The sequence below is a fragment of the Theropithecus gelada genome, chromosome 14 (genome assembly GCF_003255815.1).
Source record: "Theropithecus gelada isolate Dixy chromosome 14, Tgel_1.0, whole genome shotgun sequence".
NCBI lineage: Eukaryota > Metazoa > Chordata > Mammalia > Primates > Cercopithecidae > Theropithecus > Theropithecus gelada.
Window position 1 is genome coordinate 65,228,649 of NC_037682.1, and position 27,806 is coordinate 65,256,454.

General features: G+C 54.6%; 1 protein-coding gene across 2 annotated transcripts in view; it reads left to right on the forward strand.

The window, feature by feature from the left end:
* Positions 1-27,806, forward strand: part of ARHGEF17 (Rho guanine nucleotide exchange factor 17) — a 61,683-nt gene that overhangs the window by 13,910 nt on the left and 19,967 nt on the right. For both annotated transcript variants that reach the window (XM_025356617.1, XM_025356616.1), the window contains one exon: positions 25,353-25,430. In XM_025356617.1, the coding sequence (XP_025212402.1) occupies positions 25,353-25,430 (78 nt within the window). The remainder of the gene's footprint in view (positions 1-25,352; positions 25,431-27,806) is intronic.

Sequence of the window (27,806 nt, forward strand, 5' to 3'; positions counted from 1 at the left end):
GACCTCTTGATTTTATTTGTGATTTTGAAATTGTGACTTCTTGGTTCTGACATCCTGTGGTCCGGAGGCTCTGGGGTCTGGAGAGATGCAGCAGGTCGGGGGCCAGTGGGAGGGCAGTGGGGGCAGTGTGATGGAGGGGCCAGGCGGAGGGAGCAAACACAAGGTTGGTGTCTGTTTCCTGTTTATTGGTTCCCAGGGGGTGAGCAGGCCCTGCTCCCTCACAGCGCTGTGGAGCAGGAAGGGGGGAGGCAGGGTTCCTGGCTGCCAGCCAGCCCCACAGCCAGGCCTCCAGGGACTGCTGGGACCCCACTCCCCAACCCCTTGGACAAACATTCAGTCTTTTCCCAGGACAGGGCACTGGAGGTTAAGGAGCAGATGTGGAAGGGAAGGGGTGGATGGATGGGGAGGGACACCTTCCCCCAATATAGGTCCCGATAGCTCCATCTTTCTTAGCTGCCTGCATCACTGAGGTCTCATTCAGGGGTTTCTTGGTGTCCCCCGTCTTCCCCTGTCTCCTTGGCATAGGGCCTGGTGATGAGATGTCCAACTTCTTGGCAGGCCAAAAGGGCAGGAGGAGGAAGAAAAGGGCCAGGGCCTTTAATGCCGGAACTGTCTACCTGGAAAGACCCTTAGAAACCAGCCATGTTTTCTAGCCTTCCTCATCCCTGCATCATTCAGATGGGGAAACTGAGGCCCAGCAAGGGGCCTTGCCCAAGGCCACACAGTAGTGGACCAGGGCCAGAAATCCTCCCCATGCATCTCAGCATTGCTCCAACCTCACACTGTGTAAGGGGCCACTGAGAGTTCTTGAGAAGTGCAGTGATGTGGTTCACATGGCATTTTAAGGAACTTGTCTGAGCCAGGGCAGGAAAGGGAAGCCCCTGTATGTGTCTGAGGCCAAGAGGGGCAGGGAGGTCTCAGTTTGACCAGAGAACCTGGGGAGAGGTGGGCAGGAGCCAGGTTGAAAGCCTCAAGTGCCGAGTTAAATGGCCTGGGCAAAGGACCTCCCCTCTGCCAGCTCCCCTCTCCCTTCCTGGGAGAGGAAGGGCTGGGAGCACTGCCAGCTTTGCACATCATAGCATCCTCTGGTTGTGAGGTGATGATCGGACTTGAGGGTCTGGGAACATGAGTAGCCTGAGCTTAGGTAGCAGAGGATGTGGAGCTGGCGAGGGGAGAACTGACTGGGAAGACAATTTGGAGGTAGAATCTGGAAATTCGAATTTAGGTTCAGGGGCTCTATCAGAAACGGGGTTGGGGGAGCAGGACTCACCTCTCATCTGGGCAGAAATTTCCTCTGTATTCTGAATGAGTGAGGTGGCTGTGAGCCCTGCCTCTGTGCCCAGTAAGCTTCCTGTCTGACCTCAAACCCTCTGCTCTAGTGGAAGTGCCCTGCCTCTAAGGGGGTCCCTGCAGAGCTGCAGAGCTCCAGGCCGCCCCTGCAGTCCAGCCCTCCTGGGAGAGGCCTGATGGAGGGAGCATGGAAGGGAGCGAAAGAGCAGGCTTGGGCTGCCTTGCTGGCTCTAACCTAAGACAAGTCCCTCTGCCTTGGTTTCCCCATCTGTGAAGTGGGAGTCCTCCAGAGTCCCAGCAGAGCTCTAGAATATGCAGGCTTTCCGGAGCTGGGGGAGGGGGACTGGTAGGTCCACAGGCAGGCATCCTTGCCAGCAGCCCTCGTGGTGGGTCCTGTAGTCAGAGACAAAGAACCTTGTGATATTTGTACTGTAGATCCTGAGACCAGTGCCATTCTGTGGCCCCACAACCCTGGAGGCCTTCCTGAAGAAGAGGAGGGCCGTGCTGTAGGGAGAGGAGTGCCTCACACTGGGGGACTGAGCAGAAAGCCTGCTTCCCTATCAGATGCCTGAGCGCCCTCCAGGCTCCTGCTGCTCCTGGGCCCCTCCTTCCCTCTGGCCTGGACCCACCGCTTCCAGGCTGCTCCCCAAGGCCAGCGGGGGCGTTGCCTGGGGCGGGTGAGGAATTTCCGAGGGAATGGCTAAATTCAGCCCCAGCTAAAAATAGTCCTGGGTCTGGCCCCAAGGCTGGTGGAGGAGTAGGAGAAGGGCGGGCCCAGCCTGCCCCATCTCATCACCTGGACACAGGGCCTGGGCAGTGGAGGGTCTCTGCTGGCCCCCTGGGCATCTGCATCTTTGTTCCAGCCGCTCACACCAGGCCTTCCTCTCACGGAGGCTCCCTGCTTTTTTCTCTCCTCCTGTCCTCTGTCCTTTGCCCTGCTCTCCTCCCTGGGTCTTGCTCCTCTGCCTGTCTCTCATCTCTTCTGACCGCCTGTGTCACCCTGCCTCTCTTGAGAGAGCCAGACAGAGACCCTGGCCAGGGACTGGCCTTAGGAAAAGGGCCGTGTAGGGCAGAGTCCCCCTCAGCTTCCCAGCCCAGATGTCAGGAACCACCTCTGTCCCAGGATACACAGTGATTGTAGCTCCTCTCTGCTTCAGGGTAACAGACCTCTAAGGCTCTAGGGTGTGGAGATGTGGGTGGGAGCCCCCAGTTTGCCCTGTGACCCAATGCTTGGTTCTGGTCAGGTGGATCCACACATGCCAAGCCCTCCTGTTCCTGGCACGAGGTAGAGCCTCAGTACACATTTAGTAAATAAATAATGTGGGGGAGGCAGGAGGAGGACAGCTAAGCCCTGCCCTGGGGGAGCGCCCAGGCTCCTCTCAGCTCCCTTTACCACCCATGCCTATGCCTAGCCCTGCATTGCTGCTGCCCTGGGGACCAGGCAAGTGGAAGCTGGCAGATGGGCAAAGAGTGCTATCCCTAGTTGGCACTGATTGGGGGTGGAGTGGGAAGCAGACACAGGCCCAGAGAAGGTGAGGGTGCTTAGCTCAGATCACAGAGCCCAGAAAGAGAGAGGTGGTATTCAAACCAGGATAGTCTCACTGGGTTGGAGTTCAGACCCAGATGGTCTGGCTCCAGAACCCTTGCTTAGGCCCCTGGCGCTTAGGACTGCCTGGGTGGGGGGGGTAGTGCCATCACCAAGGTGGGCACAGGAAGAAAGGGTGGATTTTTCTTTGGACATAGTGATCCTATTGGATTCACAGTCCATGGTCTGAGTCCCAGGAACCAGCACATAGTAGTTGCTCAGTAAATATTAGTTGAATGGCTCAGTTGCACTTGAGGGGCCCTTGGGGAGTGGGAGCAGGTGACAGGCACAGAGGGAATGAGTGTTTCCTCCCTTTATGGGCCCAGGGACCCTTCTCTTGTTGCTGGAAAGCAGCTGAGGTGGGTGCTGGGCTTTCTGCTGGCAGAGAGAGCTTGGCCCAGGAGTTGGGGAAGGTGCAGGAATGGGCCACGGGCAGGGGAAGGGGAGACAGCAGGCCAGGCAGTGTGGTACAGTCCCATTCGCTGTATCTGGAAAGCAGATCTCTTGGGCCATGGCCGACGTGACTCAAATGGAGACAAAAAAACCTTCCATATTTGGAGAAAGAGCCCAGAGAGGCCCAGACCCGCAGCCAGCCCAAACCTCCCCCACCCCCAGCCTCCTGCCCTGTCTCCCTCTGGGCCCCTAGCCCTGAGTCCTGTCCCATGAGTTGAACTCTTAGGCCTCAGTCATCAGGTCGCTTCCTGTGTGGCCAGGCCTGGGCTGTGGGTGCTGGGGAAGAAATTTCGTTCCAGGGCTGGGCCCTGTGCTTGGGCTGGAGATGTAGAGAGGAGCCCTGGTGGAGCCTGCGGGCTGGAGGGGGGCACACTGAAACAACAGTTCCCACGCTGTGGGGTCAGCTGACAGCAAACCCCCGCCCATCTCAACACAGGCAAAGCCTGAGGAGCACAGCATATAGGCATTGTACACACACACACACACACACACACATATTCTCTCTCTCTCTTTTCAATCCCCAGCAGATTTCCATACCCACAAAGACATCTGTGCAGATATCAGCAGTGAGGACTGAGCCTGAGACCTTCCCTGGAGCAAGCTTTGATGACAGCAAAGTTGGATTAGATTGGGGCAGCTGGATGTCAACAAGTAACATAAACAGGCATTCTCTCTCTGGAGAGATGTGAACAGAGCAGTTTGCTCCTGTACCACCCTCTGAGTGTCCAGCAAGGGGCGGGGCTGGGCAGTGGATGCCAGAGCCTGGTTAGTGGGGAGAGGGCCCAGGCCACTTCCTGCCTGGGAGCAGACCTTGCTCCCATGGGGACATCCCAGCCACTTGACTGAGAACTGGGGTGTTCACTGTCACTGGTGGACTGACTGAGCGCTGACTGCACAGCTGCTCCTAACTTTTCTGACTAGTTGTGGATAATTCACTCTGAAATAAGCTCTGAGTGGTGAGTTGGGGGAACCCAGGGGAACCTTTAAAATTCAATTGCACTGTGGCCCGCTGGTGCCTGTATGTGCAGGGTTAGCATGGGGGCTGCAGGGTGAAGGAGAAGGGGTTCCTGCCCCAAGAAGCCCCATCTGAGAACTGGGGGTCAAAGGAGGCCAAGAAGGGTGAGGGCAGGGAAGGCTAACTTAGGGCAGTGGCTGGAATCTTGAAGGACTAGCCGGACCTTGATAGGCAGAAATGAGTCAAGGTCCTCCAGGCAGAAAGAACTGCAAAGGCAGAGGCCTGTGATGGAGAAACCCTGGTGTGTCTGGGGTACCATGAAAGCTCCCTGGTTCTGGAGAGGTCAGGTGGGCCCCGGGGGTTCCTAAAGGCCAGGCCTGAAAGCCTGGACTTGATCCCAGAGTGGTAATATCCAAGCTTTTAAAAATAGTGGAACTTGGCCGGGCGCGGTGGCTCAAGCCTGTAATCCCAGCACTTTGGGAGGCCGAGGCGGGCGGATCACGAGGTCAGGAGATCGAGACTATCCTGGCTAACACGGTGAAACCCCGTCTCTACTAAAAATACAAAAAACTAGCCGGGCGCGGAGGCGGGCGCCTGTAGTCTCAGCTACTTGGGAGGCTGAGGCGGGAGAATGGCGTGAACCCGGGAGGCGGAGCTTGCAGTGAGCCGAGATCGTGCCACTGCACTCCAGCCTGGGAGACACAGCGAGACTCCGTCTCAAAAAAAAAAAAAAAAAAAATAGTGGAACTTGGTTGGGTGCCATGGCTCACGGCTGTAATCCCAGCACTTTGGGAGGCCGAGGTTGGGAGGCCGAGGCGGGTGGATCACCTGAGGTCAGGAATTCAAGACCAGCCTGGTCAACATGGTGAAACCACATCTCTACTAAAAGTACAAAAATTAGCTGGGCATGGTGGCACACGCCTGTAATCCCAGCTACTCGGGAGGCTGAGGCAGGAAAATTCCTTGAACCCGGGAGGTAGAGGTTGCAGTGAGCCGAGCTCGCACCATTGCACTCCATCCTGGGCAACCAAGAATGAAACTCCGTCTCAAAAATTAATAAATAAATAAATAAATAAATAAAAATAAAAATAGTGGAACGTTTTCTTCTAGAGGAATCTTGACACAGAAGCATAAAGCAGGCCAATCTCATCGACTTAAGTGAAAGTAGGGTCATGTCTGCCCCCTGGACCACATCTCACCCCATGTACTTCCATGGAGCTCTCAGGACTCAGTCAGGAAATCTCTGTTGTGTGCAGAGGGAAGCCCTCCCTGATGAGAGGTGTTAGAGTGAGACAAGCCTTTCCCTTCAGTGTCTCTGCAGGCTCAGAAGGGCAACCAGCCAAGCTCCCTGGGCAGGGGTAAACTCTGTTGGGGGCCAGGTCTCCAGACGCAGCCAGGATGATGGAGCACACCACCCATCCTTGGTGCTCCTATGAGCAGACGGCACCCCCTACCTGGGGCCTGGAGCTGGCTGGGCCCCACTTGATCAGGAGGACAACCTGTTGGCATGGTGGGAAGATCCTGCCTGCCCCCTGCTGCCACCTGGAAGGACACAGGCTCTTTGAGGGAGGTGGGAGCTGACAACCAGCTACGCTCCCAGAATGTGCACCCTGTCTCAGCCCAGCTCCGTCACACTGACAGTGGACAGGCAGGAGCACATTCTCCAGAGGTCCAGGAATCCTCCTGACTCCTGTAGAGTGAGTGAGTTAGGTTAGAATCAGGAAGGAATTCCCCAGAGTTTGGAGTGTGTAAAAGGAAGAGTATGAACAAGTCTTGGCAGGAGAAAGACTGAGCTCTGAGCCTGGCAGGTCTGAGGCCCTTCAGGACCTAGGCCTTGCACCGCTTAGTGACCAGCCTTCCTGGCCCACCATACAGCCTAGGCTCCCACTTCTTTGGCCACCAAAAATGTCTGATGAGTAAGAAGTTGCCAAACATAGAATAGGAAGCTACACATGGCAGAGAGACCAGCATGTGCAAAGGCCCAGGATGTAAGAATGCGATGGGTTGGAGGAACTACTATGGCCAGAACATGATGCAACCAGAGTGTGGTAAAGGTGGGGAAGTTTGATGCTGGTGAGTCAGCAAGGGCCAGGTCATTGAGAGTCTTGGGGGACAAGTACTTGATCTCATATCCAGCTGGGTTAGTGTAATGGTTAGAACAGACTGAAGCCAGATGACTTTGCTTCAGATCCTACTGTTCCTCTTAGCTTTGTGGGTAGTCCTGGGTAATTATTCACTGTAAAAGCTAAGTACTCACATGTTAGTACTTAGCCCCTCTGTGGCTCAGTTTATGTACCTGTAAAATGGGGATGATGATTATGGTACCTATTATAGGGTTATGGTGAGAATTTGATGTGATAATGTCTGTGGTGGCTGGACTGGACCACAGACCACTGGGGATCAGTGGGAAGCTGTAAAACAAGTTGGAAGGGAGGGAGGGAAGTTGACCTAGCTGGCTGAGGAAGAGCCCCAGGGATGGAGAGAAGAGGATGGAGTCACTGAGAGTAGCCCAGATAATCCTCTTTGGTAGGGGGATGATCTGAGCTCCCTGAGGGAGGCTTGGAGTTTCCCCACGGGCAGCTGTCCAAAGGAAAGGAGTGGGGCTGTGCAGGAGGGATGGGACTCTGCAGGCTGGAGGCTCTGGGGGAGTTTTGCTAGCAGAAATCCCCACCCTGCTTTAAAGTTGCCCATCAGCGACTCTGGAGCAGCTGGTCTGTGTTCCTGGCTGTACAGATGGAGGCCCAGAGAGGGGCAGGATTGCCAGAGTCACCCAGTGACTTCTGACCCCAGGACCTTCCTCCAGGCTGGGGACTCACTTTGAAGCTCAAAGCCCAGCCCTGAGGTCGCTCAACCTAAGGCAGGGGTTGGGGGTTTGGCTTGAAGGAGGAATTGGACAGTTCTACCCCTCTCTGAATGTGATTTGGGCAGGGAGGGCTTCCTGGAGCAACACCACATGTGAGACTGGAACTGTCTCAGAGGAGACCAATGTGGAAACAGAAGAGGGAAGGCAAAGACAAAGGCTCCAAACTTGGGACTCCAAGGCAGTGCCCCCTGTTCTCCAGTGTAATCTTCGTTCAAGGAGGACCAACCACCTTGGAACCTGGTCCTCTGTATGTAGGCTGGGAACACAGGCTGTGCTCCAGCTATGAGGAGGCAGACACAGACTCAGACAGGAACATCAGGCCTGTGTCACCAGGGCAGGGTCTGGGCTGGGGCAGAGATACCCCGAGGCCAGGGGAGCCCAGAAGGTCTAGGAGAGAGACTCGTGGAGGGAGCCCAGAGAGGCAAGATGGAGAAGAAAGAAGAGAGGTGCAAAGGCTGTTCAGAGATGAGACGTAAGGCTGGAGTGGGCAGCAGGGGTCTGATTGCAAGGTGGATTTTTTTTTAATTTATATATTTAATATTTTGAATAGATGATATATTCACATGATTAGGAAAAATCCAAAAGGATAGAAAGTCTCCTTCTCACCTGGCTGCCTATTTCCTACCCTGCCTGACCCCAGGCCACCCAGCTAGTAGTGTCTTTGTGAATCCTTTTATCTGCAAACACCAGCAAATTCATCGTCTGTTCCCTTCCTCTGCACAGATGGTAGCACACTGCTCTGCCCCTTGCTCGTTATACTTAATATCATTTTTTTTTTGTTTTGGTTTTTGTATTTTGGGTTTTTTTTTTTTTTTTTTTTGAGACAGAGTCTAATTCTGTCACCCAGACTGGAGTGCAGTGGTGCGATATCAGCGCACTGCAACCTCTGCCTCCCAGGTTCAAGCAATTCTTGTGCCTCAGCCTCCCGAGTAGCTGGGATTACAGGTGTGTGCCACCTTGCCCAGCTAATTTTTGTATTTTCAGTAGAGATGGGAGTTCACCATGTTGGCCTAGCTGGCTTTGAATTCCTGACCTCAGGTGATCCGCCTGCCTCAGCCTCCCAAAGTGCTGGGATTACAGGCATGAGCCACCATGCCTGGCCTCATATTCTTTTTTGTACTGCATGGTGTCCCATTTTGCGGAATACCAAACTGTATGCAACCACATATTAACCGATATTTAGGTTTTTTCAGTCTTTTGCTGTTACAAACAGTGCTGCAGTGAACAAGCTTGTTTGTAGGTCATTTCTTAGGAGTGCTAGGATAGAGGGTAAATGTGATTCTCATTTTGCTCCTGTCCATGGGGGTCTGCCATCAGCAGTAGGTAAGAGGCCCATTTCCCCATAGTCTCACCAACTCAGACCTTTGGATATTTTCCCAATCTGATAGGTCTGATAGTGTATTTTAATTTGTATTTATCTTATAATGAGTAAGGTTGAGCATCTTTTTCTATCTCGAAGAGACATATGGATTCCTGTTTCTGTGAGTGGTTCATATCCTTTGTCTATTTTTCTGTTAGGTTGTTGGCCTTTTGTTTTTATCAGTTTCTAGGAACCTTTTAAATATTCGGGAAGTTAGTTCTTTGTCTGGCATATGAGTTGCAAATTTTTTTTCCTGATTTATCACTTGACTTTTGACTTTGTTTATATTTTTACCATGCAGAAGGTTTTGTTATGTGTTCTACTTTATCAAGCTTTTATTTTATTGCTTCTGGATTTGGAGTCATAGTTAGAAAGGGCTTTCCCACTCCAAGGTTATAAAGCAATTATCTCATATTTTTTCTCTGGTATTTTCAGTTTTCTTGTTTTGTTTTACATTTAAATCCTTGATCGGTTTGGAATTTATCCTGGTGTGTAATGTGAGTTATGGCTGCAACTCTGTTTTTTTCCGGATGGTTGGTTTTAAGGTGAGGAATTACTTGGTCAGAATTGGAGTATCTTTCTAGGGTGGGTGTGAAGGTCAGCTGAGGGGATCGAGGCTGTGACTGTGGAGGGGCAGTGGCAGAGGGATGAACAGAAGAGCCTGGAGTGGCCCCAGAGATCTTGCTGGGCTCTGGAAGGTGGCACAACATTCCCAAAGTCCTTGTCTGTACTGTGTGACTTTGGGCAAGCCCCATCCCCTCTCTGAGCCTAGAGTATCATAGCTGGAGGAGGCCCTGGACATTGCCCTGGCTGTCCTGGAGGTGGAGGCAGAGAGTAAGACCGTGGAGCTAGCGCCCACTCAGGCTTGGCCCAAGTGGATGGAGGGCTGGCAGCAGAATTCACTGTGTTCCTGGAGAGGGCAGGCAGGAAGGTGGAGAGGGGCAGACACCCATTTAAAAATACCCGCTGCAGCCTGGCGCAGCAGGCGGGGTGGGGGCAGGCCCTCTGCCAGCCCTCTGGATCCAGAAAGACCAGGGGTTTCTGAGGGTGGGCACATTATCTGCTGTCTCAGCACTGTGGGCCCAGCTATTACCATTCTTGGGGATCCTCTTTTCCCTACCATGAGGCAGGCACCCTTGTCCTCTCCTTTAGCAAAATAGAGAAGCCAGAGTGGACAGACCACATACCCCAGAACCTAGTCCTGCCACTACCCTGGACTTCCTGTGTGACCCTTGGATTGAGTCCCTGTGCCCTGGCGTCCCTGTCCATCAAAGGGAGCATCTGGCCTTGTCCTGGCTGGGTCCCATACCCCTAGCCCTTATCCATGTCTCGATTTGGATTAGAGGTAGAAAGAGAGATCTTAAGTCCCATGCCTCTCTCTCCCTCTTTTACAGATGGAGAAACTGAGGCCATGGAGGGGACCCTGGACCCCTGCCCTGCGTTGCTCTTCTTAGCTTTCCTGGGTCCCTGGACCCTCCTCCTTGCCCCTAGCATAGCCTATACTAGCTCCCCACCCCCACTCCTGGGCCCCAGCCGTCAAATTCCAGGGCTGCCATTGCCATGGCAACAGCCAGCTCACAGGGCCCCTCCTCTGGGGTTCTCCACCAGGCCTGTTGTCCAGGGAGGAGGCAGAGAGGGCCTCCTGCCCCTGGGGGCCTGGAGGGTTGTGGCGGGGGCGGTGGGGAGGAGGTCAGACTCACCGGGCTTCTCATTTGTTTTCCAAAGGAGAAAATGGAAAAGGCACAAAGTGCTGCCAACAAATGCTACTCTGTTGTCCCAGAGAGAGAGAGAGGGATAGAGGTGGTCACCTGGGCTGGGAACAAGAGAGCCACCCGGAAAACCTCTCCCAACCCTCACCTGGAGAATCACCCTACAGAAGCATCAGAGCCCAAAGGATTTTTGAATGGAAGATGGAGGAAAATTCTTCCTGAGGTCACTGCTGTCCAATTCTAAGGCCACCCAGAGACTGAGGGGTCCAGTCCAGCTTGGCTTTCTCTCAAGCAGACATGCCCATAGTGGAAGGAGCTACCATGGCACCATGGGAGGGGGAGCTCCTCAGCCCTGCAGATATGCCAGCAAGGGCTGCCAGGGAGGCCTACTGTGGGAGGAGGTGCTTCAGCCACCTGCTGACCCCTGAGGGGACCTGCCCTCCAAGATTCTGGTTATTCAAAACAGCCAATATTTGTTGAACTCATGCTTTGTTCCGGGCACTGTGAGAAGTAAACCCTCTATGTTCTCTACTTTATAGATGGGGAAACTGAGGCACAGATGTGGTCTTCCTGGAGGTCGGGAAGCCATCAGTGGAGAGTGGTCTTTGGCTCTACCCCTCTACCCACCTTTGTCCAGGGCCCCTGCCCACTGTTAATGTTCTGCTGTATTTTCTCCGTGTGTGTGTGTGTGTGTGTGTGTGTGTGTGTATTTTAAATAACATTGAGCTGGTGCAGAATGTGTGCTTCTTGCTTCTTTCATTTGATGTTACACCCGAACACTTCTCCATAGCATTTCAAAGATTTCAGTAAGTGCATGAATCTCTGGGCCTTCCTGTGGTTGGACTTTGAGGTTGCCACCAGTTTTCCCTGCTGTGGAAAAGGTCGAGTGGGCGTCCTCCTCATGCTGGGAGCCTGGGCCGCTCCCGGAGTCACTCTATTAGGCTAGAAGGTGCTCCTCTCTCCTGGTTCCTAGATAACCCCACACCTCTTCTTTCTGGAGTCCCTGGGGGCGGGAATCCCATCCGCTTGACAGACCTTGAGCAAGGTACTTAACTTATGAGCAAGGTACTTAACTATGCCTCATCATCATCTTCTGTATAACAGGGTAATAATAGGGCCTACCCAGGAGGCTTATTGTGAGGTTAAAATAATACCTGCAGAGCACTTAGTAAGCAGCACAGAAGAATCCCTCAGGAGATCTTCTCCTCCTGGTTTATGCTTTTGCTCTCTTCCTGTCCTCAGGCCCAGCCAGGTTGTGTAACTTGCTCACAGTCCCACAGCAGATCAGTGCCGGCACTGAGATTTGAGCCCCGGCCCCACCAACCTTTGTCTTGAGAACCCGAGCACGCATGGCTTCTCACCGAGCCTTGCTCTACCCACAGAAGAGCTCATGAAATTAGGCCCTGGAAGTGTTTTGTAAACTCTGAGGTACTGGGTGGTGCCACTTATTGCCAGTAATCATGACAAGACTAGAAAGACCCTGAGTTTTGAAGGCCAAAACTCCAGAAGTTCAGAGGAAGGGGAGTGGGCAGGTCTGTGCTACCAGAAAAACTTCCTGGCAGTGGTGGCCTTGTCCTGGGCCTCAGGAGAGTATGCCCTGGGTTTGGCTTAGGCTGACCTTGAGCTGTGAATCTTAATCACTGCACATGCGTGCGCGCATACACACACACATGTACACACACACACACGTGTGACTATGGCTGTCCAGGCATTAGGGCTGGTCACCATTGGTGGATAAATTCAGTAAGGCCTAAAAGCCCAAGCTGGTGTTGGTCAGCCAGAGGCAGAGACCACTTCTTCCAGAGGCTAGGATGGAGGGATTGTTGAAGGGGCATGATCACTGCCCCTGGGCATCCTGACCACCCTATGCTTGCCTGGTGTGATGGGAGGGGGCTTCCCTTGGTTCTGGGTTATGCCAGGGTCCCCAGGGTCAGGGCTGGAGTGACTGACTGATGGGTGGAACTTACTCTCCCCCCAAGAATGTCACCTGGGTCCTGGAACAGGGTGGGAGTAGAGGAGGTAGGGGCCACAGTGCAACCCAGCTGGTTGGGCCTATCTGGACAAGCTACAGTGGAAGAGCTCCAGAGGCCTGGTCTCTGGTCTGATTCTAGCTCAGCTGACTGTCTGCCACCCTGGGGATCATGAGACATTTCCTCTTTGAGCCTCAGTGCCCATATATCAAATGCATAGAAATGGTCCCTTCTCTGCCTCCCTCCTTCAAGAGAGGATTGAACATGGATATTCTAAACTAATCAGTGCACAGTCATTACACTGATACTTGCTTTCATTCATCCACAAATTCACAAATGTGAACTGAGTACTTACTGTGGGCCAGCCTCTGTTGTAGGCATGGAAGCTGCTGGAACAAGGCAGAAGTGCGCCCTCCATTTTGGAGCTCACAGACTTTGTTATATGTCCCTTAGTGCCTAGGCAGCTTGCCTGAGTGCAAGTCTGGCACATAGTAGGTCTTTCAATATGCCAAAAAGGAGGCTGCTGATTGGGGAATTAGCACCAGGCAGTTTGATCAGTGCCCTTGGTCTATAGCAGGGATAGGTCATGGAGGGTGGAGGACTTAAAAGATTAACTTCCGGGAAGAGGCAGAGCGTAAAAGTTAGATGGTGTTTAAACAGGACCAAGAGCAAGGAGGGCAGCCCAGGCAGAGGAGCAGTCTACACAAAGGTGGAGAAGTGGGGAGGAGGCTGGGGGTGGACAGTGGTGAAGAGACCAGCCTGGCTAGAGGAGAGGCTGGGAGGTCACATGTGTAGGCTACTGGGGGCTGATTGCACCTCAGGCTTCCCTAGGTCTCTGGTGGCACTGTGGTAAGTGGGGAAGACAGCCTCTTTTGGCTGTGGGGCTTCAAGAGCCCCCAGGATTTATCTTCAGCCGAGGCAGGCCCTGGCCCCCTCCTTCCTGCCTCAGCTCCTTGGGGCTCCGGCTGAGGCTGGCCTGGCCTGGCCTTTCCCAGGGTGCCTGGCCCACAGCCCAGTGAGTCATCTTCTGCGCCAGAGGCAGGACACCCCATCCCACCGACAACACACGACTGCAGCCCTTCTCCCTGCTCCTGGGTCTGAGGGAGGGAGGGAACAAGAGGGGCTGGAAACAGACCCTGGATAACTTCCGTTCCCACGATCCCAGCCTCCCTGCAGGCTGGGGAACTGGGTGGAGGAGAGGGAAGGGAGCCCTGCTTTCCAGTGCTCTGTGCAGGTCAGGAATCAGAGGCTGAACGGTGGTGGTGCTGGGCCACACGGGCCTGATTCCCTGAGCACTGGTCCAGTGCTGAGCCACGTTTAGACATTTTGAATGAAATAACTTTTAGAGCTGGGAGAGGAAGGCCCCTGGAGGTCATCTCATTCACAGGTTTTAAGCCGGGGCTGTGACCACAGGCCAGGTCAGTACGTAGGCAGAAGTGTGCATAGGGGAAGGTGGGTGCATTTCCTGGGAACCCTAAAGCAGGAATTGCCAGATAGGCAAGGTAGGTAAGTCCTACCTACCCTAAGGCCTCATGGGATTCCCAGTGGGGTCCTCCTCGACTGCCAAGGGTAGGGCAACCTCCCCCTCCTTCACACTCAGATGTGGGACCCAGAAGATCTGGGTTCTGGTTTCTCTGCCTGTAAAATGGGGGTGACAGTCCCAGCCTCTTGGGCTGAGAGGATGATTGCATTTAGAGCTTCTGAGCTCCTAAGATGTTTTTCACATATGTTGGGGGTCTGTCTATCCATCTACCCCTCAAGCCCCACCTCTTGCTTCCCGCTATTATCCATGATGTTAAGAAATTTTTCCTTCCCAGCCTGGAAGGTCCAGCTGTATCTTCTTGAAATTGGGAGGGATGGAGGCGGATCTCAGAGAAGAAAGAAGGGGAAAAAACCCACATTAAAAAAACAAAACAAAACAAAAAAAAAAAACGAGTTAAATTCAAACCACATGCACCACAGCCCCTGCCATGTTGGCCTCTGCTGCCACCTGTGGGCCTCTGGTGGAAGTGCAGTTCTTGGGTCTTCAGCTTCCTCACTGGAGCTATAGGCTTAATCCTGAAGCCTGAAATCAGGGAGGAGGGTCAAGCTGTCCATCCTCCACCTCTGAGCATGACCTCAGCCCCACCACCTCTGCCAGGAAGCCTGGTGGGGAATTTAGAATCCATCTACACCTTCCCTCCTCCCCCATTTTTGCCCAAGGGAGAAACTGAATCCCAGAGTGGAGAGGAATTTGGCTAAAGTTGCAAAGCAAGACAGTCAATAGATAAGTATTGTGCCCCTACTGTATGTCAAGAGACCTAGACTCTGCTTTTATGGATCTTCTGGTTGTGGAAAGCAGGGAGCAGACATTGAGACCGTCCTATTTCCATCTAACTCCCAGCCATCCATGGAAGAGAATACAGCCTCCCACTTCCTTATTCAAGGTGCTCTGGACTTGGCTTGACTCCTTGTTAATGCGCTCTGTGACCCTGGTGGGGTCACTCAGCTTCTCTGATATGTCAGTTACTTGGGGTCAAATCCCAGCTTTGCCACATCCTGACTTCATAACCTCAGGCAAGTTGCTTCGCTTCCTGGAGCCTTTGTTTCCTCATCTGTAAAATGGCCATAACAAGAATACGTAACTCAGAGGACTGGTGTGAGGACTAAATGAGATAATACATGAGAAACAGCACCTCACTAAACATTAGCCAGCTGTAGACATGAGCTCCCACCAAGGATACAGCAAGCACGCCTCATTCCCAGAGGTCTAGGAAGGGGCTGGGAGCGCAGTGGGTAGGGGGGTCCCTTCTGGGCTAAGAGTGCACCAGCAAGGTTCAGCAGCTAGAAGTCGGGCCTGAGTCCTAGCATAAGGAGTGAAGGCTACCACCTCCATCCTCCTATCAGCCAGCGGGGACAGTTTCTGGAAGGAGTGGTGAGGTTGGAGTCCCAACTCGACCCCTCTGGGGCAATAGATGAAATCTAGCCTGTGCAGAAATCATCCCCTTCCTTCATTTCTCCTGTCAGCATATGAAGGACTCTGGGTTCACAGTCCATCTCTTCCACTCACTGCCTGTGTGACTGTGGCTCTTCCACCTCCCTGATCCTCAGTTTCCTCAGCTAGGCACTTCTCACTGAGGGTCATGCAGTGTGGTCAGATAGTGCTGGGCTGGAATTGAAGTCATCCTCACTCACAGATTGGTGATGAATGCTGGCATTTGGCTGGATCTCATCTGGCCTGTCAGCTGGCATACCTACACATGGCCCCTGCATGTGGTCTGGGCTTCCCCACAACGTGGAGGCTGTGTTTCAAGAATGAGTAAGCCAAGAGAGCAAGATGGAAGCACATGGCATTTTTATGACCTAGCTTTGGATGTCACATAGTATCATTTCTGCTGTGCTCTGTGTTCAAGGCAGTCACAAAGCTCTACCCAGCTTCAAAGGGAGGGGACCTGGACCTCCTCACTCTGTGGGAAGAGTCAATACCACATTGTAAGAAGAGCATGTGAGCCAGGCGCAGTGGCTCATGCCTATAATCCTAGCACTTTGGGAGGCCGAGGCAGGAAGATTGCTTGAGCCCAGGAGTGCGAGACTAGGTTGGGTAACATAGCAAGACTTAATCTCTAAAAAATCTTTTTAAATTAGCTGGGCATGGTGGTGCCTGTACCCCCACCACTCAGGATGCTGAGGCAGGAGGATCGCTTGAGCCCAGGAGTTTGAGGTTGCAGTGAGCTGTCACACCACTACACTCCAGCCTGGGTGACAGAGTGAGACCCTTTCTCAAGAAAAAAAAAAAGCATATGAGATGATAGCTATCTTCAAAATATACAATCTACCACACCCACCGGAGATGATGATGAGGAAAACAGCTCATTGCAGCCTTGGCATCCCAGGGCTCAAGTGATCCTCCTATTTCAGCCTCCCGTGTAGCTGGGACCACAGGTGTGTGCCACCAGGTCTGGCTATTTTTTGTATTTTTTGTAGAGATTAGGCTCCCTGTGTTGTCCAGGCTGGTCTCGAACTCCTGGGATCAAGTGATTCTCCTGCTTCAGCCTCCCAAAGTGCTGGGATTACAGGCATGAACTACCACGTCCAGCTATTTTTTATTATTATTGAAGTGACCCCTTCACTTTCTGTCTCTGCTATTGAACCCTATGGACCATCACCCTCACCAGTTGTGCAGTCACATGTCCACAGAAGACCCCAACAGGAGTGCACACAGACACACAGAGGAGTCCACACAGAGAGGACACAGGTCATGTCACTCGTAATCCCACCCTAGCTGCATACACAGACCCACCGAAGCAGGGCAGTGTCCCCATAGCAGGAAGATCCTGAGGCTCTAAGGAGCTCTCCTTCCCATTCCCAAAGCACATTCCCCAGAATTATGGAGCCCACCCTGAGCAGCCAGTCCCCAGGGAGCCCTGTGGCTTGGACACTTCCCTTCTAGCTGCCTGGGAGGCCTGGGAACTCTGTGGAGCCTTGAGAGGCTCCTCCTTCCAGAAGGGAGGGTCTCTAGGGAACAGGACCTGACCAGGGGGAGGCAGGGGAAGGGAGGAGAGGAGAGAAGGTAGGAGGATGGGAAGAAGAAGACAGAGTCCTCAAACAGGAACAGATGGAGAGACTGAGGCCCCAAGAAGTGAAGTGTCTTGCCCAAGGTCACTTCCCCAGTAAGTGGCCGAGCCAGGATTTGGGCTTGAGCTCTCTGGCTCCAGAGAGCTCTTAATCTCTCTACACCAAAAAGTCCCTCTTTTGGAACTTTCATCTCCTTGATGAACTAAGCACCTGAGGAAGGCAGCGGCTGTCAGGGAAATGGATAGCCCATTAGGTTGGGAACATCCCGTACCAACCCTATGCTTGTGGACTTTGGTGGGGTCAGGAGCATCAGACAGTCTGTCTGGGCCATTCGCCAGGGCCGAGTTCCCAGGGAAGAGGATCTTCTTTGACTCTAGCATTGCCTGTGGATGGCATTTTGTTTACCACCTAAACCTTCAGGAGAATCTGTTCATAGTCACTATCTTGTAACAAAGGAGGCTGAAGAAAGGCAACCACCGCACCAGGGAGGTGGGGGTGGGGGGAGCCCAGCTGTGTGCACCAGGCCAGGGGAGGTGGAGTGGGGCTCTCCCCACTGGGGAGAGGATGGAGTTTAGGAGCCTGGGCCCTAGAGGTGGCTGGTAGAACTGGGTTCTACCTGTTACCAGCCAGGTGACTTCTCTGAGCCTCAGTTTCCTAGTTTGTAAGAAGGGAGAGTAATAATAATAGAGTTATTGATGTGAGGCTGCTATGGGGATTAAAGGAGCCAGGATGTGTAAAGCGATGGTGGGGTGCCTGGCCCCTGAGAATTGTCCAAACAGCATTAGTGGTGTGGCAATTCTGAGATTATGGGGTTCCCAGTGTTCCAGTTTGGGCAGCTCTGGGGCCCAGGCACTCTCTTGACAAAGATTTAATAGGGTTGTGCCTCCACCCCCAGGAGCCTGATGAGGCCTGCTGTCCCAGAACCGGCATTTCTCCTTCACCACCTGCATCATGTTTGCCATTTCTTTCTCAGTTCCTGTCTTCCTGTGTAGACTGTGGTGCCCAGTAGGGCACAGACCTCTTTCCTTACCTTTAAATTCCCAGCACAGTGCTTGGCATCTAGTAGGTTCTCTATAAGTATTTATTGAACTAATCAACTAATGAATAAAATAAAAATACAATTGATTACTCATCCATTAAGCCGTGTATCTGTGCATTCATTCATGTATTCATGACTGTCATTGATCTGTTCATCCATTAATTTATTATTTATTCATCTTATCATGATTCCATCCCTTCATCCTTTCATTTATTCAGTCATTACTGGTTATCTGTCCATTTGTTTGTTCATCCCTACGTCTAGCCTTTCTCGTCATTGGTCCCATTTGGTCCAGCACCAGCTAGAGGACCAGGTGGCCCCTAGCTGGACAGTGCCCAGATGCAGGAGGTGTGGGTGGGCTCAGACTGGGTGGTGTGTCCAGAGGCGGGTAGTCAGGGTATTGGGATTCCCTCAGAGATGGGGAAGTTGTCAGCAGATTGGGCAGAAGTAGGGAGGGTTAGGTGCTCCCCAAGGCTGGGACCCCCAGCCTGCCTCTCTTGGAGTGGGGTGGTACTCTTGTAGAGCAGAGCCCTTTTTCCCCTCTTTGTCTTGCCTTCCCTGACTAAAAAGCAGGTGAGAGTGTGGCTCTTTCATGGGAGAAGAGGTGTTTATGGTGGGGTGTGGGGTATGGAGAGGAGGGCTGGGTAGGCCTTCACCAAGCACTTTGTACACTTACAGAAACTCTTCTGAGCCATACTTATTCTATACAACTGCACATACCCCAAAGGAAAATAAAATCAGCACTCAGAACAGGAGCTTAGAGGAACAACAGCAGAACCAACCAGCATAGGGGTACTGTGGCCCGCCTGGTGCTCTCAGCCCCCACCCCAGCTGACCTCATCCTGAAGGGCTCTGATGCCTGTGCTGTTATGGGGCCCTCTCCGGAAACCCTGCCTTAGCGACCGACCCATGTGCTCCTGTTCCTTCTCTTTGCTTCCTTTCATCTCCCCGACCCACCAGCCCCACTCCATTGCCAAGACAACAGGCTTGGATCTAATTAGCCATCCTTAATGAAGTAGCAGCAGCAAGCAGTGCTTTGGCACCAAGTCCCGCCCCCTTCTTGGGGATAGGGCCTGTCAGTGAACTCTGCCTTCTGGGCACCCATATGCCTGTGGATCTCTTGACCTCAGGACCTTGTTCATGCCATGCCTCCTTCAGGAAGCCCTCCCTGAAAACCTTCCCCTCAAGTAGCAGTGACTCCCTCTGCTGAGCCCTATGAGAAAAGCCCTGTGTTGTCTGGTAGCCCCTGGAGGCCAACAAGGGTGGACTGATCTCTTCAGGGCCCATCCCACTGAAGCTAGTGAGGGAATGGATGCACCTCTCTGAATTCTGAACCACACACTGCCTCTCAGCCACTCAGAGGAAGCTGATGCCCAGGGTCGTGTAGCTTGAGAGGGTCAGATCGGGGACGAGGTACCCTGAGAGAAAGCCAGATGTCGGTTAGGAATCCTCAGTGACCAAGCAATGAGCCAGGGATGGGGCCTTCAAACCACCACTCTGCATGTACTGTGGGACCTGGATGTCTGGACTGGATCATAGGCCTGTCCATCCTCCCTTTCAAGCCACCATTCAGTCAATTGGTCTGGCTGTTCCAGACCCCCTGCATGCCCAGCCCCGGGAGGAGGAAAAGGAGGAGCAGGCTCCATCTGCAGAGAAGCCCACAATCCATCCAGCTGGGAGGGTAAGAGGCAGAGAGCTGTTCAGGCTGGTGTGCCTCTCAGTCAGTAACTGCTGGGCATGTGGGGAGAAGGGAGGAGGAAGAGCTACTGGGGGCTTATTAAGCCAGCCTGTACTGTGTGCACAGTGCCCTGGCTTATAAAAGGGACAAGGATGCTGCCCTCAGGAAGCCTATAGTCTCCTGGGAGGAGACGGGCCTCAATCTAGTAATCGCTTAAATGTATATTTACGAACTGCAATACATGGTTAAGGTAAGGAAAAATGAGAGCCTTTAAGAGCAGAAATTAGATGCACATGACCTAATCTGAGGATCAGGGAGGGCTTCCCTGGACTTCCCTGAGGAGGTGGCATTTGCACTAAAACTGGTCTTTTTTCTTTTTGAGAAGGCGTTTCGCTCTTGTTGCCTAGGCTGGAGTGCAATGTCGCGACCTCAGTTCACTGCAATCTCAGCTCATCTCAACCTCTGCCTCCCGGGTTCAAGCTATTCTCCTGCCTCAGCCTCCCGAGTAGCTGGGATTACAGGCATGCGCCACCACACCTGGCTAATTTTGTAATTTTTTAAAAAATAGAAATGCGGTTTCTCCATATTGGTCAGGCTGGTCTCGAACTCCCAACCTCAGGTGATGTGCCCTTCTCAGCCTCCCAAAGTGCTGCGATTACAGGTGTGAGCCACCGCGCCCGCCTGAAGCTGGTCTTAAAGGAAAAGAAAAAAGCATTACGAGGAGAGGGAAAAGGCACGGGCTAAGACCCTGAGGCAGGAGAGAGCATGGTCAATTTCTGGAAGTTAAAACAGAAGTGGCTGGAGCACATTGAGCAAGGAGATGAGACGTGGGGACAGATGGGCCTGGCTTGATCGATGGGGTCAGGATGTCTACTGTGCAGGAAACTCAGGGGAAACCAGGTTTGGGAGAGGGAGTCAGCTGGGGGCTTGGTGAGCGTGGGAGCGTGCAGCACACTAAAAGGCATGAAGTCGGCCAGGGCTCAGGCACAGCTGCAGGGTGCTTCAGAGCCCCCACATCTTGCGGGGTGGGAGCTGGTGCAAAAGCAGGTTGCTCACCGCCACCCCTCAGTCCAAATTGAGTCTGGGATAAGTTCTGCTGTCACTCTGGGCTTTGAAGCAGCAGCTTGTGAGGATCCTGCTTGGAGACAGTCTAGGGGTGCACAGTCTAGGGATGGGAGCACAGTCTAGGGGTGGGGGGGTTGGATAGGGACAGGACTGGAACCCTCCAAGATGGTCCCAGGTACAGGACACAGGCCAAGCTGGGTCGGGGCAGGGGTAGGGATGATTCAAGGTGGGTCCTTTGAGTGATAACTGCCCTCCTTCAGGCCCAAGAGCTCCTCCCTTGGGTGGAAGACCAGGGATGTGTATGTGTGCACATCTCTAAATGTCCAAGCCTGGACACATGTGCCTGTTTCTGCCTGACAATAGTTATGTAAACACAAAAGCACTTGTCTGGGCGCAAGGATGGATCATGTTCGTGTGTGTCAAGGTTAAGGTCTGTAAGGGACTGTGTTGATGTGGGTGCACTTGGCCTGACCCCCTTGTGCATACGGGTCCAGGCCTGAGGCAGGTTTCCATGAGCGTGGCCTGTTCCCTGTAGGTGTGTTCGTGCCCCTGTGTGTGTCCCGTGCTCCGTGGCTCCTCGGTGGGAAGCTGCGTTCAGCGTGTGCCCGCGCTGGGTACAGGTGTGGACGGAAAGTACATGTCGCCGCGTTGTCCACGGCTGTGCGCCGACTTGTGTCCTGGGGCGGGGGATGGGTCCGTGAGCGGACGCCGCTGCGTGGGGGAAGGGGCGGGTGCGAGGGCAGCCCAGAGCGTGCTGGGGTAGATGGGGCGGCGCGGAGAGGGCGGGAACCCTCCTCCCCACAGCTGCGCCGCGCGCGCCTGGCTCGCCAAGCGCACTCCCAGCGCGGAGGAGGCAACAGCGCCGCCGCCGGCCCGGCAGCCGCGCTCAGATCGGCGCTGGAACTGACCACCGCGACCGCCACTGCAACTGCCGCCGCGGCCGGGCTGAGGCCCTAGGGAGCGAGAGTGGGAAGGGGCCCCCAACTCCGCGCCGACCCCCGCCCCCGCCCCCACCGCCACCCCGGCGCCCCCGCCCCTGCGGCGGGCCGGCCGCATGCTGCAGATGGTGAAGACCCTGGCCCAGTTCACCATCGCGCTGGAAGACATGCGCGATCTGGGCCCAGCCGCCGCCTCCGGGGAGCCCACCGAGGGCAGCAGCACTGACGCGGAGGATCCTGGGGAGGCCCAGGTACGGGCAGGGGAAGGGGCAGCCAGGGACCTGGGCCACGGCCTAGAACTCAGCCGACCCAGGAGCCAACCCAGGAGACGGTGGGAGGAGGGGAGGCATGGGGCGCAGGGCTCTCTGTGACCGGGGATGGAGACCGGGAGATTGAGGGTGAGGAACCCTGGCAGGTGGTGGTGTGGCTGGCAGGGTGCTGAGGGTCAAGGCCTGGTGGCACTCGGCTTGCAGAATGGGTGCCTATAGAAGCCGAGGCTGTCGCCAGTGGTATCCTGGTTCCACAGGCTCAGGAAGGAGAGGTTTTCCCAGCCCTCCTCTTAGGCTTGAGGTGGCCCTGGTGTATCTGTGTGCTGGAAGGTAGAGTCAGTTTTGCTCCCCCACTGCCATCCTCCCCCTGCCGCTGGGCCTGCTGGTCCTTGGAGGAGTCATGCTGCGGTGGGAACAGCAGCGTTCCCGTTCTCGCTAGGTGTGCCTACCCCTACAGGGGAGGGGAGGCGTCTTGGGGCTATTTCCCGGTCTTTGTGTATCTCTGGGCCTGGACTCTGGGCCATGCTCCCGGCCCCACTGGGGGCTGTAGTTCTGTCCCCTCCCCGTGCTGTGTTGTGTCTCTCCACAACCTCAAGTCTCTGGGCTGGCGGGCCTGGTTCTCAGCTGCGTGACCTGGCTGTGTTTTTTATTTCTGTGTGGGGCGGCTTGCCTTTATGGCGTCTCTGTGTGCGTGTCTGTCTTCACACTGTGCCCATCAGGGTTTTAGTCTTTGGGTTGTGATGCCCCAGTCATCCCAGGAGTGGCCCCCTCTGGCTTCCTGCTGTATCCCCCAGTGCCCACAGTGCCTGGTGTAGCAAAGGTCTGGGGATGGGACTGGTGAGGGATGAGGGGCGCTGTGGGAAGGCTGGGCCTGCAGGGCTGTCCCGCCCAGAACAGGTGGGCCTGCTGTTCAGGCTGACAGCTGCGCTGTCTGCCTCCTGCCTCCCCTGTCCACCCCCACAACCCCCGCACACTACACCCGTGTCTGGGCACGTGTGGAGGGCTGCTCGCGCAGTGACAGGGAGCTGGCCTTGTTTTCCGTGTCTTTACCTGACAGCTGAGTGACAGGCCACTGTGCTCTGCCGCAGGGAGGAGGCTGGGAGAGGCGGGCATTGCAGCGTCAGCCTCCCCGTGTCACCCCAGCCTCCTGGCATCAGGCCCAGCGCCAGCCCTGCCTCTCAGGGCAAGCCTCCCTGACCATGACCATCGTAGTGCCCGCTGGGCCTGATGGGGCCGTGGTGTGGGCGGGGGAGGGTGGCTGAGAGGCCCAGGGCCGCACCTGGCCTGGCCCTGCTGTCAGGGAGCTCCCTATGCCGTCTCACTGAGGTGGAGGAAGGGTGGACACTGGTGACCTGCTGTGTGTGGACAGAGCTGCTGCACTCACTGCCGCCTTTGCCTTCATGATGATGGGAGAGAGGGGTTATTTGCTCCATTTCATGGAAGAGAATGTGGAAACAGGGCCGTTAGATGACACCACAGTCACACAGCCACCGTTAGGTGACACCACAGTCACACAGCCAGTAAGGACAGTGCTGGGGACCTGTGGCCTGTGGCTGCCCAGTTAGTCTGTGCGAGAACTCCAGGGACTGGAGCCCTGAGAGTCATGGGGTGGCTGAAGAGACTCTGGTCCTTGCTTTGCCACTCACTGGCTGTGTGATCTTGGACAAGTCATGTCACCTCTCTGACGTGGCCCTTCACCTGTGCAGTGGAAATGGGAACACCTGTGTCACAGAGCTGAGTGTGAGGCTGAAGCAAGGCCATGTCTGTGGGGTGCTGAGATGTCCCTGGAGTGGGGTAGGGCAGGATTAAGCATCTGGGCCTGTCCTCGGGAGGCCTTCCTGGCCCCCCACACTCTCCCAAGCTCTCCATCATACAGTGAGCCTTGCTCCCACTGCCTCCTTCTGGAAGCTGCCCTGGTTTTTTAGAGGTCACAGGAGTACCAAGGATAGATGGTCTGCTTGTCTCCAGAGCCTCTGAGGCTCTGGTCTGCTGTTTCCGGAGGCTCTGAGGTGCCTTCCCACCTGTCAGAGCCCAGGGCTGGCAATGGTGGGCTGGTAAGGATGGGGAGAGCCAGCCCCCCTTCCTCCCTGCCCCAAGGGATGTCCTTCACACCCCCACCACTGAGTTCCTAGCATGGGAGCTCACTTTTCTGAGTGTGCTTCATTATAGGACACTGTGGGGACAGGTCTTGCCCCTGAGTCCCTGGTCAGAGGGCAAGAGATCTGAAGTGAGTGTGCCACAGGCAGAGGGGGAGCAGTGGCTGGGTCAAGCAAGCTGGACAGGCCTGGGCTCAGGTCCACTAAGACATGGGCCCTGGGCATAGCAGTGACCAGCACAGCCCCACTGGTTGAGTCCCTACCCTGAGGGACTAGAGGTGAAGGCTGGAGGGATGCCACAGACATGGACACCCTGGCTTTGCCATCTGCACAGCACCTGCTCGAACCAGCAGGCCTTGATGGCAGGAGCCTGAGGTAGGGTCCCAAGTGCTCAGGCCAAGCTGAGACTTAGGAGGGGAGTGGAGAGAGGAGAAGAACCGAGAGATCTGGAGCCTAGAGGAGTTAGGGGCCTTGCCCAGGATCACTCTAGGGCCTTAGAGGGGTCAGGAGTGGAGTGTAGGGGTCTAGGGCTTAGAGTGGAGTCTCTGCCAGAGAAGGGAAGTTGTTGGGGCTGGTGCTATCTGGGAAGGCTTCCTGGAGATAGGGATGTGGGGGTAGAGGTGTAGGGACTGGTGGAGAGGAGCAGCAGGTAAGTTCAGTCCCAGGGGCTGAACACAAAGAAGGCCCCCCAGACAGGGATGAGCACAGTGTGCCTGGGGGTGTGGGTGCAGAGACTGTATGACCCCTTGGGAACTCAGTAATTCAGGTCATCAGATCCATAGGATGGAGGCATCGGTGTCTGGGTTTCCTTTTTCCCCTCCTTAACATGAAGAGAATAATAACATCTACCTCACAGGGTGGCCAGGATTATTGAATAATATGTCATGCTTAGAACAGCGCCTAGCGCATAGGAGGGCTTAGTTAACATTTTTAAATGACAGAATTGGGATCCAGCCTTATCTGAGACTGGCTAAACCCTGATACTGCCCAGCTGTGTGACTTTCAGCACTGACTTCCCCTCTCTGGTCCACAGTGTCTTCCTCTGTAGCAGGGTGATGGTATCTACTCTTAGGGATGCTGGGCAGCCCAGCCTGGTGGGCATGTCCCCATAGCGCTGAGCCTGAAAGTGGGGTCTTCAGAGTTGGCAGCTGGAGTGGGTGCTGGCCTGGAGTCATTGTTCTTTGCAAATGTGAAAGGTTATTGATTTTTTTAAAGAACCTTTTTCAATAGCCCGGCAGAGGAGCCAAGAAGTGGGTGGATGGGGCAGCGGCAGAGGAGTGACGGCCTAACTGTATGAGGCCACGTGTTTGAGGTGTAAGTGGGGGGCAGGGGGAGCAGCTGAGCAACTGGCAGAGTGGAGGGCCTGTGGGGGCCTCAGGGGAATAGCCGGGAGCCCTGGGTGGCAGGAGGGAAGGGGCAGGAGGGCAGGGAGAGGGTGTGGACGGGTTCTCTGGGCACCACATGGCTACAGGTGATGGGGTCTGGGGGCAACAAGACCCCTGTTCACCCTCTGCTCCTGTCCCCACAGGACATGCGGAAGCACGTGGCCATGACCCTGCTGGACACAGAGCAGTCGTATGTGGAGTCGCTGCGTACCCTGATGCAGGTGGGGCTCGGGGCCCACTCCCCTGAGAACAGCCTTTCTGAGCCTAGGAGGCTGTCAGATGGGTGTGAGCAAACCCCTTTCATGGACAAGGGACTGAGGCCAGAGAGCCGTGTCCCTGGCACCCATCGCCTTTCCATGGAGAACCCCCAACATGGCTATCCCAGAGAAGGAGGAAGCCTTCTCCTGGGCAGGAGAGAATGCAGAGGGGCCAGGCTACCCCAGGGCAGGCGTCCCTACCCCACTGTTCTTCTACGTCCCCCTGGCAACGCTGACCCTGAACTTAGATCCGTGAACTCCCTCTGATGTGCCCCCTCCATTGTATTCTCTAACTGGGAAGTAGGAGTTGACTAGAATTTAGTGTTGAGCACCTGCTGTGTGCAGGCCCTGTTCCAGGTGCAGGAGACGCAGGGATGAATAAGAGAGCCCAGCCCCTGCCACAGGAGCTCACCATCCTGCTGAGGACGTAGTGGAGTATACGGGCATACGGGCACTCTAGAAACATCGAGGGGCACCTGCTAAGCCTGGGGTCAGGGAGGTTTCCTGGAGGAGGTGCTCGCTTCCACCGAGACCTGTCTTCTCAGCAGCAGGAATGGCACATTGCAAATCCAAGTGAGGCCTGGCACATTCGGAGGTCCACGTGGCCAGCACAGAGCACAAGGCGCTGGTCCTATAGCGATGCCGTCGAAGTCGGCGGAGGCCACAGTGTGGGGGCCTAGAACACCAGTTGGAGGGAGTAGATTCTGCCAGGGTCCCTGGATGATCAGCAAAGGGCTTTGAGCAAGGGAGGTGTGTGGCTTGATTCATGCTTGATGAAATCTGTCTGACAGCTGGGAAGGTGGGTGGCAGAAGAGGTCAAGGCCATTGACATTAGGCAAGGATAGAGGTTACAGGAAGGGAGTGCTGGGGACAGACACTCAGGAGGTAAACTGGTCAGGCCAGGCATGGTGTAACTGGTTGGATGTGGGGGGCAAGGTGGGGAAGCCCAAGATAATGTCTGGGCTCCTGGCCTTGGAAAGCTGGGGCCCAGGGGAGAAGCACAACTGGAGCAAGGTGGTGAGTTCAGGCTCAGACATGAACCTGGGACGGCCCACAGCCTGGATGCACACATGGCCTGGGGCTGGATGAGTGTGGACCTGAGCTGAAGTGAGGCCTGGCAGTCACCGTTGAGGATGAATTTGCCCAAGCTAGCTGGGCAGAGTGACAGCAAAGGCTGAAGGTAGAACCTTCACCCTATGGAAACATCCAGAGCATTCACTCACTCACCATTCATTCATTCACTCACTCCACAAATCCACGGTGAGCCCCTTCTGCGCTCCAGGCAGTGTTCTCTGTGCAGGGGCATTAGTGGTACGGGCCTGTCTCCTGGAGCTCACGGGCTATAGCAGAGACCGACAGTGATCAGCCAGACATCACGCACAGTGACACATGGTGATGCAGAAGTGCACACACAGAGTACATACACACAACAGAAATACGCCTTAAAAGGAGGGAAATTCTGACATCCTACAACATGGATGAGCCTGGAGGACATGATGCCAAGTGAAAGAAACTAGTCTCAAAGGACAAGCACTGTCTGATTCCACTTGTATGAGGTTCCTGGGGTAGTGAGAACAGAGATGGAAGGTAGGATGGTGGGTGCCAGGGAAAGGGTGCCAGGCTGAGAAAGGAGGGAATGGGGAGTTACTATTTAATGGGTACAGGGTTGCAGTTTTACAGGATAGAAAGAGTTTTGGAGCTGGATGGTCACACATTATGAATGTATTTAATACCATTGAACTGTACATTTAAAATGGTAAATTTTGTATTATATATATTTTACCATAAAATACATTGTGTTTGTTTATTGTTTTTAAAAAGTGCATGGGGAGATGAGAACACAGAAGGGGGCCTGCCCTGGTGTAGGGGTCAGGGAGGGCTTCCCTGGGGTTGGGGTATTTAGCTGAGACCTGAAGGGTGGGTAGATTTCAGCAGAGAGAGCCCAGAGGGATGGCTCCCCGCAGAGGGAGCCATCAGGGACAAAGGCCGGGAGGCTGGAAGGAACCTAGAGCAGCAGGGAACCAGAGCCGGATGGCTGCAGGAAGGAAGGCTGCTGGGTATGGAGCTGGGCTTTACTGTGCACACAAGGAAGCCATGGGAGGGATGCAACCACAATGCCAGGCAGGAGGAGTAGACATGGCAGGGGCCTGAGGGGGTCCTTTGCCATCCCCTAGGTGAGAGTTGGAGGCATTAGGGTCAGACAGCCCAGGGTTTAAGTCACTTGCGTCCTCATTGGGTGATACTAGCCTAATCACCTCACCTTCTCTGAGCCTCAAGTTTGCCTGCAAAATGTAGCTAATCTACCTATCTCCCAGCAAGAAGATTTAAAGGTGAGCCGGG